The following is a 17443-nucleotide window of genomic DNA, read 5'->3' as shown; positions in this document are numbered from 1 at the left end:
AAACGTTTTGAGTGAGTAGCTCTCTCATTTCTTTTGTCTAATTTCTTTAAATAATCGTACACATGGCTATATTTGCAAACGACATGTTCGCTTACTATACCATCACATTTATTCGTTGATTAAACTGAAATCGATGAAAGATTAGCCATACCATGAAACATGCTTAATATAAATATTTTAGAGATTTACTTGTTCTTTTCTTCCTAAAAACTTGCCTAATTTCTTAAACATACTTATCCTTTTACTCAAATGTTTATGAATTTAATTTTTATGATAGATATATTATTATCTTAATAAAAATGATTAATTTTTTAATTTATTATTAAATAATTCAAATCTATAAATCTAATTCTTGATATTTATTTAATAAGTCTTTTTAAAATTACGTAACACAAATTTAATTTAAGTATATCTAATTATATATCATCACATAATAAAAATAATTATCTTTTTATATCTATATTGATAGTGTAAATAATTATCCTAACTAACAAATCATCTAATTGATCGACCGAATAAAATATTGTGTATGAAAAATCAAATTTTGAAATAAAAATAAAAAGAAAAAAGGTTGTTCATGGATCCCAAAGCATAACAAGAGACCCTGAAAGACCTTCAAATACCACACGAATTCGCCCCATTGTTCCAGCCACCTGTTTCTCCTTCAAACCCCCTTTTCTTTACTTCTTAAAACTTCAACTACCCCTCAACCTTCCCACAAAAAAAAAAAAAAAAACATTCAACTCCCTCTGTTTTTTTTTTTCTTCGGTCAACTCCGTTTACTATAAATATGTTTACTTTGATCTGCTTCTCCGATCGTTGATATAACTACCTTCCTTTCTTCGAATGGGTTCAGTTACCGTTAGTAACAAAAAGTCTCAAACAACTTCGCTCAACAACTATAACAACCTCGCAACCGCTCCCGTCGCGAACAAAACAGAATCTGTTACGACCAATAATAACTGTAACGGGTGGATCGGTGGCGAGGGAGCATCAGCGATGACGTCAGCTCCCAATCCCAAGCCTAAGATAGTGTACGGCACCGCAGGTTACATCCTCGAAGACGTTCCGCATTTCACTGATTATATTTCTGATCTTCCAGTACGTCGTCGTTTTCTTCTTCTTCTTCGGAACTATTCTACTCTGCTTTTCTCTTACGCTGATCACTCATCGTGTCTTAGCTTTCTTTTTTCCGCTCTGTTTCACCTTTTTTGTGCTCTTTTCTCGCAAAGTTTTTTTTGTCGTTATTAAATAAATAAATAAATATATTTTTTTTGGAAAAAATTATATTTCTCTATTACTAATCTTTTGGTTCATGCATCAGTCGGTGCCTCGGTGGTTTATTGCAGTTATGTATTAATGGTCCCACAATTATTTATTTATTTTTTGGTGTGTTAATTTAATAATTATACTTTTGCGAATTATTTATTATTTTGGTATCAATTTTAGTGAAATAATTGTTTTTTCCTGCTTCGATAATTGGGTCAAAACTCAAAACCTGCGGCTGATAAGCGGTATATTTTTCCTATTTTGGTGTTAATTTTTGCAGACATACCCGAATCCTTTGCAAGACAACCCTGCTTACTCTGTAGTTAAGTAAGTGTTATTTTTTTTTTCTGTTCGTGTTGAGTAATTTTCCGTTTACTTTGCTACCTCTTGTTTGTGATTATATACTTTCTTTTATGATTGATGTCTTGAGCTTGTTTTTTGCAGGCAATATTTCGTGCATGTCGATGACAGTGTTCCGCAGAAGGTTTGTGATTATTATTAATTATTATCATCATTATTTTCAGCTCTTTTTAATGTATTTCAATTCATGTATTGTGTTCTAATCATATACCCGAAACACCCGCTGGCCTAATTAATCCACCTATGAATCTATGAACATTAATATAATAAACTGAATACTGATTTGTATATTAAGGTGGCGGTACCGTTACCCCCTATGCCAGATATGGACCCCCCCAGTCCAAATAATGGAAACGATGACTAAGTTGGAAGCATGTTTAAGACTGTGGTCCAAAATCATGTTATCAAGGTCAATTTATTTATTTTTTTTTTTTTGGGGGGGGGGGGTGTCTGCAAAAAAAATCCCGATTTACTAGCATCCCGCGTTGACGCAGTGTCCGGGAAGGACTGCATCCAAAGGGTGTGTAATGTATGCAGCCTAATCTGATAATTAAATCAGTGGCTGTTTCTACTACTTAAACCCGTGACCTTGAGGTCATAGGAGATAATGCAGCAGTGGCTCCAAGACTCCCCCTTCTTGTGGAAAAGCTGGCCTAAAATGTTGGTTGCAACTTAGACATCCCTAAAATCATGTTGTTCATTTCCATTTCTGTTTTTGAATCCTAAACAGGTTGTTGTTCACAAAGATAGTGAACGAGGAGTGCATTTTAGGCGTGCCGGACCTAGGCAAAAGGTATATCTTCAGCTGTGTGGCTTTATTTGTGGAATAATGATTGGTATGTATGGTACTTTCTTATTGCTAATGGCCTTTTAAAATCGAAATTTTCAGGTGTATTTCGAGTCGGATGAAGTCAAGGCCGCTATTGTCACTTGCGGGGGACTATGCCCTGGTCTCAACACTGTCATTAGAGAGCTAGTGTGTGGCTTACACCATATGTATGGTGTGAAGAGTGTACTTGGAATTGAAGTAAGTTTATGTTTATGGCATTACTTACAGCCTTCCTAAATAGTTGGCTCTCTTCCCTTTTCTTTATTAACTTGTATAATAAATGTGAAATTGTTAAAATCCCCTTAAATTGTAATATGGTTTTTCTTTAGATCCCTCCTGTGTGCTGTATTTGGGTGTATAATGCTTCATTACCTTGCTTTCTCCTTTCTTTGTTGCCTAACAAGCAATAGCTTTCATACTTGGTTATTTTAATCTGTCCTAACTGAGCAAAAATATTGTGTTTTGTAGGGAGGATACAGGGGTTTCTATGCTCGCAATACAATTAATTTAACTCCTAAATGTGTTAATGATATACACAAGCGTGGTGGAACTGTTCTTGGTACATCCCGTGGCGGACATGATACCAATAAGATAGTTGACAGTATACAAGATCGTGGAATCAATCAGGTATATGACTCTGCATTTCTTTATATTTACTAGTGCATATGTTGTTTGTTCTTCAGACTAATAATATCTCTCTAAATTTCAGGTTTACATTATTGGAGGAGATGGAACTCAGAGGGGTGCAGCTGCAATTTTTGAGGTATATACGGTTTCAAAAATGAGACTGTTGAATTTGGGTTTAGGGATGTAACTGTTCTTTTACTTAGATTATATTGATCAAAGATTTAGGAGGCTAATTGTATTAAGATAAAGTAGCAATTCTCTAATAATTCAACTTTGATCATCCATGCAGGAAGTTAGAAGGCGTGGTCTCAAAGTTGCAGTTGTAGGAATCCCCAAGACTATAGATAATGATATCCCGGTACATATCTTGCACATTCTATTTTCCATATCAAATGATTAAAATGCAATTATTATTTCGATGAGGATATGAATTGCAATTTCTTTGTTTTCCTAATGTCTCTCTTCTGCTTAATAGGTTATTGACAAGTCCTTTGGCTTCGACACTGCCGTTGAAGAGGCTCAACGAGCTATAAATGCGGCACATGTGGAAGCTGAGAGTGTTGAGAACGGTATAGGGGTTGTCAAGCTGATGGGTCGCTATAGTGGTAAGTTACTATGTTTCCCTGTTTGTTATGATAATGGCTTCACTCATCAACTAATTAAACATGATCACAAGAACTTGACATTGCTTCCTCGTTTCAGGATTTATCGCAATGTATGCTACTCTTGCGAGTAGAGATGTTGACTGCTGCTTGATTCCAGAGTCACCATTCTACCTTGAGGGTCCTGGTGGACTTTTTGAATATATAGAGAAACGACTTAAAGAAAATGGGCACATGGTTATTGTTATTGCCGAAGGTGCAGGACAGGAACTTATGTCTGAGAAAATGCAAACCATGAACAAACAGGATGCTTCAGGAAACAAGCTTCTTCAAGATGTTGGGTTGTGGATATCCCAAGAGATTAAGGTTGGATTTTTATACGCTTTGTCTGTAGTAGATGTATTTTCTCTTCTATGAGACCTTTGGAAGTATTATCCTCTTAATTACATTGTCAGATGTGGATTGCCTTGTTTATTTCACACATTCATAAATTTGTCTGCATGGTTGAATTCTCTAGGAGTTGTAACAGAACATTCTTTGTCTGTCATGCTGAATTGGAAATGTTTTCTGTTGTCTCAAGTTTCCAATTGATGATTTCTATGTCCATCTTTTGTAGAAGAAACGAAAGAATTTACTTTGAACTTAAGTGTCTGAGAATGTCCTTTCATTAGTTTATGGTAGACCATGAAAAAATAGAGTCTATTTCTTTCTTCACCATTTCCTTTAACTATCAAGAAACATTTTGTGAATATATTTTCTGCTGCTTATTTTCCGCATTGTGTTCTTCCAGGATCATTTTGCAAGAGAGAAGACGATGGCCATAACTCTCAAATATATAGGTTTGTGAAGATTGAACTTAGAATTCTATGTATTGACACACTACAGATAATGATGTGAGAGTATTGCCTTCCCTTTTCTGTTTTACAGATCCAACTTACATGATTCGAGCCATTCCAAGCAATGCTTCTGATAATGTGTACTGCACACTTCTCGCTCAAAGTGCTGTTCATGGAGCAATGGCAGGTTACACTGGCTATACAAGTGGACTTGTCAATGGAAGACAAACTTATATACCCTTCTATGTAAGTCCATCGTTGAACGTTTGGTTCTCCATTTTCATTTTCAATGTTTTATATATGTTCATATTTTTATGAAGCTGCTTGTTTCCCCCTCTCTCCTTTGCATTTGTTTTCTCATTCTAACAGAAAAATAAAGCAAGTTAACTTTTGCTCAGGAAGTAATAGTAGCAGACTAAAGAGTATTACATTTTTTGGGTTGCAAAAGTTGTGGAAGTCTTTTGGCCTAACTCTCTGTTGGGTTCATTTTTATGCAGAGAATCAATGAGAACCGGAATCATGTAGTGATAACTGATAGAATGTGGGCTAGGCTGTTATCTTCGACGAATCAACCCAGCTTTTTGGGCGACAAGTGTCACAACAAAGACAACGTTGAAGAAGAAGAACCATTAAACCAGTTGCCAAATGGAGATCTTTCAGATGATACCTTGAAGGTTAAGAAAGAAATCAGCAGTATTTAACAATATGCTTTCCAGATGATATTACCATTCCTTCACACCCCTTCACCCTGCTATATGCATTTAATTTGTAGTAGTATATATGAGCTTTTTCTTCTCTTTTTTGGCCCCCTCCACTCCATAAGATGGCTGTGGAAAAATCAGCCTCACATGAACAAGATTTCAGTTTTTTTCTTTATATGGTTCTGTCTTGTACCTTGTGAGCCAATAATTGGAGTGTCTGCTGTATCCACAAACGAATATTAGTGGCTTTGATTATGTTGTTATGTGCTCACTATCGGCATTAGGCAATTCAAATATCTATAATAATGTAGGCAATATATTAGAAAATTGCGTCAATGTTGAGGACAATGTTAATAAATAAATAATATATGTGATTTGTGTGGGATTGGATACTTTGGAGTTTGAATTATATTATTAGACGTATATGATACGGGGGGAGTGTTAGGGGGACAATGACTTTATTGAACAATATGAACAATCACTAATTAAATAAAAACACACTACACCTCCAAATTAACCTTCTAAATTTTAATATTAAAATAACCATCCGTACACTAATAAAATGAACATCCGATATATCTATTGTTTATATTGTTTAATATTTTCATTGTTCACCTATACTTTTCCATATGATATTGGTGGCATTCAGTGTTTCCATGATCTAACAGGTGAACATCACATGCTGCAAAGGTGGTTGGCAAACTCGTGGAAGAAAGGGGAACAAGAAAAGAAAAAAGGATCATGATGAATAGATATGATACGTGAACGTGATTATTGCTGTTTGAATTCAACTGATGATGTTTGCAGAAAGGTCTAGCTTTGGAAGTTTGAGAGTTCTAGAAAATAGAAAACGTGTATGATAATGATCCCCCATCCTTGTGCACCATCGCATGGGAAACTTGTAAAACTTGCACATGACATGATGATACCCGGCGGCACCGGATTAGGTGGCGCAATATGTTTTAAACCATTAAATAGTCTTGTAACAATATATTTTTTAAATTTTTTAATAAACGTTAAATAATCTTTATTTAATTTTAATTATAAATTAATTTTTTTATATATTATTTAATTATAAAATTTATTTTTTATTTTATAAATTATTTTATCATTCAACTATCATATTTATTGATAATAAAAATAAAAATAATAATAAATTACATCTTCTATTAATCGTAATAAATATTTTAGCAATTCTAATCAATTATAATTTTATTTTGATCCGTATAGATTTGTGAAATCGTGTTTGTTAGATAATCAATCGATTGGATGCACAAAATAATCGATTGAATTTCTGGTTTTCTCAAAATTCAATCGATTGGAATTGATACACAATCGATTGAAAACACGCACTTTTGAATGGAAAAAATGTGTCTAATCAATCATATAATTTTTTTATAATAACATACTTATATATTACAAAATTTATCAACGTTAAATTATTATAAAAAAATTATATAATTAAAACTAAAATCTTAAATTTTTTTTTTTATAAAATCACTTGTATTTAAACGATACGTGAAAACATAGAATTGAAATTAGTGCATCTAAATTGAGAATTTTGAGTTTTAAAAATAAAATGAGAAAAAAATGGGTGAAGGACTAGTTTGACGTATGATATTCAATTTTAGAGACTAAAGACTAAAATGAATCACTTACTAATTTGGTACATCTATAATGATAAGTGACATGTGATACAAACTGACATGTAGCCAAATAGTATTGTGACACATGGCACAATTGTCTATATCAGTTTGACACGTGTCATTGGTCAACACATCATCATATTATTACACGTGGCTAAATTATAGAGTGACATATGTTACTAACAGTTCACGACTATGTCATTATGCTGTTAACAAAAAATGGGTTAGAAACTAACGTAGTGCATTTTTGTCAATTTTAGAAACCTAATTGGTGTAATTATAAAGATGAATATGATTTTATTATAAAGATGAATATAATTTAATTATAACTATGAATAAATTTAATTATATAAATGATAAATATAAATTTAATTTAATTTAATTATATTGATGATAAAGTTCGATAAAAAATAAGAATTTGAGTTCCTTCCCTGTTGCTCTACACACATTTTTTTTTAAGAAATTGTTAATAAAAAGTATTAACAAAAAAAAATGTCAGGTGAGTGAGGGTATGTAAGAACTTAGAAGAAAGGAGGAGGAGGTAGAGTGCACAAAAATGGGGATCCGATTCGTGCTGATGGTGAACAAACAAGGGCAAACGCGACTTGCCCAATACTACGAATACCTCACTCTCGAAGAAAGACGAGCCCTTGAAGGTGAAATCGTTCGCAAATGCCTCGCTCGTAACGAACACCAGGTACTAACCCTAATCCCCCTTTCACATGCTCATCGAAATTTACCGACTTTAATCGCATTCTGAGCAATTCGATATCTAGTTCTCAGAACACACGATCATAATTGATTTAGATCTACGTTGGTTTTCATAATTTTTTAGATTCAGGTGCTGGGTTGTATAGGAATTGGATTAGGGAAATCTAACCTAGCCTAAGCCTCGTTATGATAGGATTTTCCTGATGCTTGAAGAAGAAATTCAATTAATTGATAATGATGATTTGGATTGACATTATAAGATTTTAAAGGCCTGTTTGTGACACATTGTGTTAATTGCATGTTGTAAATTTTAGAATTTGTGCTCTGGTATATGTAGTTAAGTTCATTGTTATATCTGTATCAGCATGGAACCTTATCAAAATGTAGTTTTTGGGATTTGAATTTTGATCATCTAAAGTGAGGACTGAAAAGGTTTGTAAAGCAAGAAAGTGAGAGAGATTAATGTTTTGATCAATAAGTTTTAATGTGTATGGGTCCCACTAAATAATCTGAGAGTGGTTAATCCTTACTTTCTGACTTTGTGGAGGAGTTAAACTCCAGTTTCAGTCTGTATGTTCCAAAGGGTGTGTTAATAGGTATTTTGTCCCGAGATCGGTTGCCATCATATGCGAATATCGCAAGGATTTCTATCCAATGTGGACATATTCAAGCCTCTGAAGCCTAGATTACTATTATGCATAGAAGCATTTGCTTAGCTTGTTGTGATTATATACACCATTGTTAATACTTTTGTGGTTAGCATACTCCAACTGCATTGAGGAGTCTTATCATATGCCTAAGGAATTAAGCACTTGGCTATTTTTCTTAGCAATTTCTGATTTAGGCATTACAAAGTTCCTGTGAGTTGGTGAAGCCATTTCAATTATTAGCTTAAATTGAGTTGCCTGGGTTACCAGGATGCCCAGGAGTGTAGGAGTATGTATGTATATTTTTCTACCTCTTATTTTCTGCAATGTGTTATACTTCTATTTTATTCTTTTAACTTTTAGCTGAAGTATATCAATCTTAGAAATTGTTATATTTTTGTTTTGAAATTACTTATTACATAATTCATGCTAGTGTAAGTGTGCCTTCTATGTGTAACGAGTACAAGCCAAAACTGTGGATAGAAGCGGTCAATAAGAGCAGATGGAGGAAGAAAGAATTCATATTACACTGAATAACCTTAAATTATTGATTGAATATCAGAAACCTAATACGAATTACAGACAATACTAATAATAGAATCAACTACTTATACTGTCAAAAAAACCTACTATATATAGGAATCAGTCATTACTAAAAGTAACCAATTTCCTAAAGGGGTATAAACTCTCTAATTGGTTATTGGTCTAACTAATATGACAGCATTCCACAACTAATATCTGTCTCCTAACACGCTTACATTTGTCTTGACAAGCATTTAGTCTATTGCAAATATCTGACTTACCTTACTGTTGATGCTGTTCAAAGTATAATTGATGCATTTTCTTGATGACAGTGTTCATTTGTTGAGCACCGCAACTACAAAATTGTATATAGGCGCTATGCATCTTTGTTTTTCTTAGTTGGAGTTGATGACGATGAGGTAAATAAATTTTTCTCCATGTCTTGTTTTATTTGGTTTGAGGAATGAATGAATTTGAAAACAACAAATCATGTAATACTAACTACTCACTGCTTTGTCATCTGCATCCAAAACATAAAGGAAGATTTTGCTTGTCCAAAAGAAGAGGAGAGGGCATTTCAATAAAATAAGAAAACGTGGAAATTATTAATCTTGTGAAAATATCCAACGTTTTCTGTAAAACATAGTTATAGACTGTAGTTTGAAAGTATGCTTGATTACATATTCTTCTTCTATGGATACTGTTGCAGAACGAGCTTGCTATTTTGGAATTCATACATCTATTAGTTGAAACCATGGACCGTCATTTTGGCAATGTGGTAAGAATAGGAGTCTATGGGTTTTTATAGTTATTTAGTTTCCTAGTTTTATCTTTGAAACCTACATTACAAATCATTGTTCTGCCATTTTCGTCCATTTTCTGAAAGTAGATTTCCCATTAAATAAATATGTTGCTATGTCTCTTTTCTTCTTACAGTGTGAACTAGATATCATGTTCCATTTAGAAAAAGCGCATTTTATGTTGGAGGAAATGGTCATGAATGGTTGCCTTGTGGAGACAAGCAAATCAAATATTCTGACTCCAATTCAGCTGATGGACAAAGCATCTTGAAGTAGAAAAATAAGAAGAGTGGCCGATGATTTCTGTATGATTATTGACTTTCAAAGTCATTGTTCTGTGTACAATATCATCATTAATATTTCTGTTTGTTTTAGTTCTTTTCCTTCTTGTATGAATGATTTTGTACCAATAAGAACTACACATACTGAAGAACATTTTGTTTGGAATTTTGCTTCACATGTATATGTTTCTTTCATTCTTATCGAGATGCCACGCGTACCATTCTTTGGCAATTCTTCTTTAATGGAGATTTAGATGCTCTGAAAGTATAGTTAACCACTCTTTGATCATTAAGTAGGAACTACCATACCAAGGAAGTTACAATGACATTAGGTCAGTTATGACACAATTCATAACTGAACAAAGTGGACATCTAGTTGCAATAATTTTGAATTTGCAGAGAATAAAAGATGTGTTAGTGTGGGATTGGCATGAACTTTAGTATTCAACTACCTCTTAATGATTTTGAATATCAGAAATTAAGAACTTGTAGAAGTTACATCAAATGCAGTGGGTCCTCAAGCTTGTTCATTAGGTTAGCTCATTTGTCTGTTTAAACAAATGTCAAGAATTCGAGTTTTGTTTTATGTATACAGCTATTTATTGGCCAGTAGTAGACTCTTAAATGGAGTTTTGATCTGCAATGACTTATTGAACTGGAAAACACCGTGAGAAACCAAAAAAGAAACAAAATACAAAGGCTTATAGTGGTGCTAGATTTGACAGAAAATTTTTCTAGTTATCTACCTTTCCACAATAAACAATTAAAACGAGAAATTGAATATGTACAAAGTATTTTATACATGGCTAAAAATCTTTCTTTTTGTTTTAAAAGTTCCAATCTCAATTGATAAAAATCAAAATATTAAACAGCTGCAGGACGTCCACCTTTTCTGGGGTCACTAACACCTGTTAGAATGCCATTCTTTTTATGTACATTTTTTATGTCTTCACTCTTAGTAGTTTGAACAATAAGCTGAGTAATAGCTAGGGCTCCAGATTCACTCAATTGATGGCCTCTCTCTTGTAGGAAAATCCTACTTGATTTTAAAAGCTCAATGTGATCACCATCATTAGCAGTCAAGTTCTCATACCTAACTACATTTGGTATTAGCTGCATGAAAATGAAACATTCATTTAGATTGTACTTAAGGAGCATAGAAGTTAAGGGAAATGCTTGAACAAAGACTAGTTATTAGTTGGAACCTTGTGATAGATCCTTGGACTTTGAACTGCATCCAAAGGTTCCATTCCCAATATGAAGTGATTCATGAACACTTGAATCACTGCTGGAATAATGTTAATTCCACCACTGGCTCCAATTACCCCAATCAAATGATCATCCTGACATAGAATAGCAACAAGAAGCTTAATGCATTACTCCGGAAGAAAAGGTGTTCTCTCTCTGTTCCAAAATATCTGCTACTTATGAAAATTTAGTATATCAACGATTCCACATATCTGGCTACAATTTATATCAAAATATGTGTATAGCAAAGATCATTATGTTGCAAAAGAAAACCATTTCTTTCAGAATCCAGACATTTGTTAAAAGAAATCATCACAAGCAAGCTGCATGCAATACCTTTGTGATGATAATAGGAGTCATGGAAGACAGAGGTCTTTTCTTAGGTTCAATAAAATTTGTTGGAGCTGGGGGAAGTTTATCAGGGGATATATCAGTTGGTATAGAGAAGTCATCCATCTCATTGTTGAGCACAATGCCAGTAGAAGTAGAAAGAACTCCAGCTCCAAAGTGAGAGTTCACCGTTGTTGTCATTGATACAGCATTTCTATCAGAATCCACAATGCAGAAATGGCTTGTACCATGATCTCTAAGTGGACTCCACCTGCAGGACATGGTTATAGATTAAACCTTGTTCATATCAACAACATTACTATGCAACATGCCAAGCAAAGAGAGTTTTTTTTTTCAATCAAATTACTATGGCAAGTGGATACATTCATACCTGTTCAAGTAGTACTCTGGGGGGAAAGTAGCGTTGTCAAATATCCTGCGCTGAATTTTTTGTGCAAAGGATGGGGAAAGCATTTCAGATTCAGTGTAACTGATGTCTACGAAGTCCGGATCGCCCAAGTTCATTCGGACAGCATACATGTGTTTCAACGCTTCTATTAATCGATGAAGGCCTAGATCGCCCTTTGCAGCTTCAGGATCTCTATAACTGTTGAAGATGTTTAGAACCTGAAACATACCAATAATCAAAATAAAACATCATACAGTGGAAAATGACAATAACAACAACAATTAAGTCTGGTATTACTAGTTGGAGTCGGCTATATGAATCAGATAAAAGAAACAATAGTTCCTTGAACCGATACAACATATATGCCTCTTTCCATATGTTTTATACCATAATCATTCAAGAAAGGATAATGTCATTTAAAAACAAATGAAGGGATAGAATGTAATGTACTCACCAAAGCTAGGCCTAGTGTTCCACTTGAAGGAGGTGGCATTCCATATATTGTGTATCCCATCATATTCAAAGTTACGGCATCTGTTATTTTCACCTTATAATTTCTTAAATCCTCCATTGTTAAAATTCCACCACCTTCTCTTACATCCTTCACTAACTTCTTACCAATAGTCCCATTGTAGAATGCTTGTGGCCCTTGTTCTGCGACTGCCTCTAAGGTGCGGCCAAGTTCCACATTAGAACACAATTCCCCTTCTTTTAACAAAACTCCATTAGGTGCATATATGCTTTTTAAACCAGGATCATTGAATATTTTATCTGAATCATCAGCAAGGTAATCTTCAAGAGTTGGAGATACCAGAAAACCATCTTTAGAGAGTTTTATAGCCGGTTCGAATAAGGTCTTCCATGGCAATCGTCCGTACTTTAACCATGCTGCGTGAAGACCAGCTATCTCGCCAGGAACTCCCATTGCTAAGGCACCTGAGCTCTTAGCTTTAGGATTATTCTGATACATGTTCTGTTTTGTTGACATTAATATATCTAAACAAACATTAGTTGCTATTTTCAGATTTATAAGCAAGAAAAATTATCAAAATCGAAGCACATCGGTTAGGTGCAAACCTACAATTGCTTCATTCTTATCAATTTTGTATCCTAAATCATTTTATTTAACATGAAAAGTTAACTCAAACCTTTGAAGCATGTGAAGGAGCGGTTTCTCTCATGTCAAAAGCTTGGGCTTGAGAGGTTGAAGAAGACCGGACAACCATGAAAGCGCCGCCTCCAATGCCACTTGAAGCTGTGAAAACAACACCAAGGCATAATGCAGTTGCCACTGCTGCATCAACAGCATGGCCACCCTGCCTAAGCATTGAAGCACCAATCTCTGAACACCGCGCATCATCGGCTGCAACAACTCCATGTTCTGATTCAACAATGTCTGCCTGATTTCTTAATGCACCTTCATTAGAACTTTCAAACCTTGGTACAACCTCAAAATTTATGCTGCCTCTAAATGCAAACCCAACAACTGAAGAAGAATAGTGTGATTAGGCAAATATAGTAAGTTTGAAGCTGGTCAAAGGGCATAGAGTTCAAAATACTAGTCACTTTCAAATCTGCATCATTTTTCTAGATTCTGCTTCTCTTCTATTTGTGATTCTTAGTCATTTTGGTGGCAGCATGAGAAAACTACATTTCTAGGTATATAACATGGATTTAATTTTGATGCCCTATTGTTGTAACTACTTTTCAGATCGCATGAATAGTCATCCAAAAAAGTGGATGTGATGGACCCACTATGTAACAAAATTAAACTCATAATATATCTCATAGAATCTTAATTTTTACAAACTAAGGGTTATTTTTGTCTCTGGTATCTAAACTAAATTTTATGCTAGATTGCAAGTAATCATTAATCTGAATATTCATAAAATCTAATCCAATTTGAAAAGCATTCTGCTTTGAGTTTCCCTGGCATGAATGAATATGGTGAGCACTGAGCAGTGAAAATGAGAAATTCAAGAAAGAATTTTGAACGGTTGCATATAATTTGGGTACTCAGCACACACTTTTTTTCAAACAGATGATAGAATCAAACTTTTTATCCATAGAATTGATTCACAACATAAACAACAACAACAATCTGAGAGTGGAAGTTCCAACAAAATAGGGAAAATGAGAGAGGGAGAGAGAGAGAACTAACAGCTGAGAGCGACCACAAGGGTTAGAAGGAAGGTGAGAAGAATCTTGCATTTTCTAAGATTGTTACTGGGGAAAGAATCGGTTCCCAAGAAAGGGGAAGAATCCATCATGCTGTTACTGCAAACAAAGGTCAACAAAACAAGAGCTTATATATATCACACTCCAGTGGTTGTTGGTTGGATTTGGAAAAACTCAAAATCACAATTCCCAGCTGATCATGCTATCTAACTATCTTACAACTCTTTCGTATATTTAAAATTTCATGAATCTAAAAATAAATTACGTCTAAATACATTTAATTTTAAAGTCACGGATATTTTAAAATTTAAAATATCAATTGCTTTAAAAGTTAAAACTCTTAAATATCTTTATATTTAGCTTGAATATATAATTGGATGCTGCATCATTATGTTTAATGAAGGTTTAAAAAGATTCCAGTGGTGATTTATTAGTTTATATTTTCGTAAAAACTACGAAAATATTCTATATGCGTAGAAGGGGTCAATGTCACATAGTTTTGAGATTTTTTTTAAAATAAAATAAAATAAAAAATTATTATTTTTAAAAATCTATTTGTTAATTTTAATTTTTTAAATACGAATTTTTTTTTATTTAAAACAAGTTTGTCGTATTTACTAGCAAACTCTATAACTTTTTTATAGAGTTCGCTTAATTTCTGGCTAACTCCATTTTAAATTTAAAAAAAAAAGTTGCTAACTCAAATTTTTAAACTTCACAATGAATAATGACAGCTATTATTATCGGCTCAAAAAATAAGTTATATTTTTATTGAAAAGTAAATTTTTTATTTATAATAAAAATTTTTTTTATTAAATATGACTTATTTTTGTACTTATGTGTATTTTTGAAGACTATGAAAATGATTGTTATTGCCACCATTAAAAAAGTCATGTTTGTTATTTCTGGATTTCTATGTACTTATATGTACTCTTGGATATAATGATAATAACTTAAAAATTTGAGTTTTATATTTAAAAATTAAAACTAAAAAATAAGATTTTAAAAAATAATAAATTTTTTTATTTTATTTGAGTGAAAAATCGCATAGTTTCGTGTGTGCCTAAAAAACAATAAAAATAATAAAATATGGGCTTGTTTGTTTTCTACTTTTCTCTTTTGTGGCTGGTTGTCATTGTCATATTTCGTTTCCTTTTCTTATTGAAGATTCTTTTCTATTATTGGTTGGTAAGCACCTCAGAATTCAGATCTTTTAATAGTTACTATTCGCTCATTTCTCTCTATTATTCAAGGCCAATCATTTTAAAATATAAAATTTTTTGTATTGTTTATCGCATTTTTATGATATTGTAACCTAGATTCATGTTAACAAAATTAATAATAATTAAAATTTTAATTTTATGTTTTTATATAAATAGAATGAACAATTATATTATAAATTTATATATAACGAGGATTCGGTAGTATTTCGTGAGACAATAACTTTTTTTCTTACCTTCGTTCGTGTTTATTTGTGGAAGAGAGTTAGTGAATCTTTATTTTTGTCATATTGTCAAATAATTTCTATAAATGTGGGTTACCCGAAGGAGGAGAGTGGTGGCAGATAGTGGTCTCGTTGGAAAATACACCGACGCAACAGAGACGTGATTGGGGAAGAGAGAATGGTTGATGGTGGAAGCTCAACGGCGGTTCCGGGAAAGGACTTGAACAGATCGAGGGAGGAGATGAGCATATTTTTTCGGCAGCAAAATTCGACGATAAATTAGATTTTTTTTTTTTTAAAATGAAACACATCGTTTTACAATTGTTGTTTTATCATTAGATTTTTTAAGGCAAAAATTGGCGATAAGATATGCGCCATTTTAATTGTTGTTTTGCGTCATTTATTACCGTCAAATTTTTTGACGAAAAAATAAATTCGATAATTAATCTTTTTATTAACAAAAATATTCTTAAATAATTTTAAAATATGATAAAAATGTTTAATATTAAATATGTGTTCTTGAAAAATATTTTAGAAATTAAATTTTTAAATAATTTTTTACAAAAATGATTAAAAAATATATTTTTATTTTTAAAATTCGGTGATTTTTTGCTAAGTATATAATTTTTTTGAGATTTTTTCTTAACAACGAATAATATTTTTAAAAATAAAATAAAATATATTTTTATCCTATTTTTTGTGTATATTTTTTAAACAGTTATTTGAAAATTTTTATAAAATTTTGGATCAAATGCATAAGCAGTTTGTCAAATACAAAAGTTATTTATCACTTATAAAAAATATTTTTAAATCTAAAAATATTTTTGTTAATAATAAAATTCGAATGCATTTTGCCAACGATAAAATTAGAGGTCTATTTTTAGTAATTTACCCCCTTTTAAATTAATAATAGGTATCTATTAAAATCTTCCTTCAAAATTGGATTACAACCAAAATAGTAGATGCTTCTTTATTGTTCATTATTTTCTTTCATTATTTTAAATTAAATATCTCTTATATTCTGAATTCATTAAAAAAATTATATCTAAACAAGTATTTGTTTAAATATATATAGGATAAAATAGACACTTATTTTTAAAAAGAGGGAATATAGAAAAAAAAGGATTAGGAGAAATTCTTGCATATAATTGTGAGACTTTGTTCAGTAATATTATTCTTAAATTATTCTTAACTTCAAATTTTTATGGTAATTATGAATTCAAAAAAGTGACAAATAAAAAAAATAAATAAAATACCTAATTTAGAAATATCTACAATAGTTTGTTTTAGAAAGTACACTTTCTGTCTTTCTTAGTCAAAAACCGGATTTTACATGTGAAACTTGTTTAACCATAATTTAGAGGAAATTAAAGAATAAGTTTCCGTTTCAGTTTGCTGAGAAATCAAATTTGTGATGTGCAGCATCCTTAGCTTGACCTGTCCCTGTCTATGCCAAACTTTTCCCATTTTGATAATAATAATAATAATAATCTAATAGTGTATTTACCTTTGATTTTGGATGATATTCAAAAATTGCACATTCTTATCGTGCTGAATCTGAAAAAGAAATACCATTTTGAGTAAACATTCTTTCTGGATTTTCACAAATTATTTGAAAGACAATAATTTTTTACAATTTAAAAATTTTTATTCGATCCTTAATTATTCAAGTAATTGATCTAAATAGTTTTGACATATTAGTAAGTCACTATTTATAAAAAAATGTTTAGACTTATTACTTAAATAATTAAAGATTGACTAAACTAATTACTTAAGTGATCAGAAACCGATTAAAATTTTTTGAATATTTACTTTAAGAGCTTTTCAATACATCATTGCATATCTAATGCAATATACAATTTGAATATAGTTACTTTTCCAAAAGAAGCAAGAAGTTGGTTCTATGAATTGGTAAATAATGTACGAAATGGCCTACTAGACAAACTTTCGTGTCACTACCCCATTTTTAAAAAATAAACGTGTTCTTCACGTTTAATTTTGAT

At 32.1% G+C, this 17443-nt stretch overlaps 3 protein-coding genes across 4 annotated transcripts; 2 read left to right on the top strand and 1 right to left on the bottom strand.

Moving 5' to 3' along the window:
- The first annotated feature begins 388 nt into the window (after positions 1 to 388).
- LOC112802051 (ATP-dependent 6-phosphofructokinase 3) lies at positions 389 to 5616 on the top strand. Its single transcript, XM_025845048.3, has 13 exons — positions 389 to 1101; positions 1550 to 1596; positions 1714 to 1753; positions 2360 to 2422; positions 2519 to 2656; positions 2927 to 3085; positions 3168 to 3221; positions 3375 to 3443; positions 3561 to 3690; positions 3788 to 4053; positions 4478 to 4526; positions 4615 to 4769; positions 5021 to 5616. Exons 1-13 carry the CDS (start codon positions 847 to 849, stop codon positions 5222 to 5224), a joined length of 1629 nt encoding a protein of 542 aa, XP_025700833.1. The 5' UTR covers positions 389 to 846; the 3' UTR covers positions 5225 to 5616.
- A 1564-nt stretch (positions 5617 to 7180) lies between these two features.
- Positions 7181 to 9997, top strand: LOC112802050 (AP-4 complex subunit sigma). The gene is made up of 4 exons (XM_025845045.2): positions 7181 to 7567; positions 9083 to 9169; positions 9460 to 9528; positions 9687 to 9997. The coding sequence occupies exons 1-4, from the start codon at positions 7427 to 7429 to the stop codon at positions 9819 to 9821; spliced, it is 432 nt and encodes a 143-aa protein (XP_025700830.1). The 5' UTR covers positions 7181 to 7426; the 3' UTR covers positions 9822 to 9997.
- Positions 9998 to 10548: 551 nt separating this feature from the next.
- On the bottom strand, positions 10549 to 14433 carry LOC112802049 (glutathione hydrolase 3). 2 transcript variants are annotated; one of them, XM_025845043.3, is made up of 7 exons: positions 13980 to 14433; positions 12967 to 13304; positions 12273 to 12791; positions 11801 to 12036; positions 11416 to 11680; positions 11037 to 11174; positions 10549 to 10944 (listed from the first exon to the last, which is right to left on the bottom strand). In XM_025845043.3, exons 1-7 carry the CDS (start codon positions 14086 to 14088, stop codon positions 10696 to 10698), a joined length of 1854 nt encoding a protein of 617 aa, XP_025700828.1. In that variant the 5' UTR covers positions 14089 to 14433; the 3' UTR covers positions 10549 to 10695. The 2 variants fall into 2 exon arrangements, with proteins under 2 accessions (XP_025700828.1, XP_025700829.1); XM_025845044.2 differs by having other exon boundaries at positions 12273 to 12814; positions 13980 to 14248.
- Between the last annotated feature and the right edge of the window lie 3010 nt (positions 14434 to 17443).

Source organism: Arachis hypogaea, chromosome 5, assembly GCF_003086295.3.
Source record: "Arachis hypogaea cultivar Tifrunner chromosome 5, arahy.Tifrunner.gnm2.J5K5, whole genome shotgun sequence".
NCBI lineage: Eukaryota > Viridiplantae > Streptophyta > Magnoliopsida > Fabales > Fabaceae > Arachis > Arachis hypogaea.
Note: the sequence above shows the minus strand (reverse complement) of the source record. Positions and strands in the feature narration are given on the sequence as shown.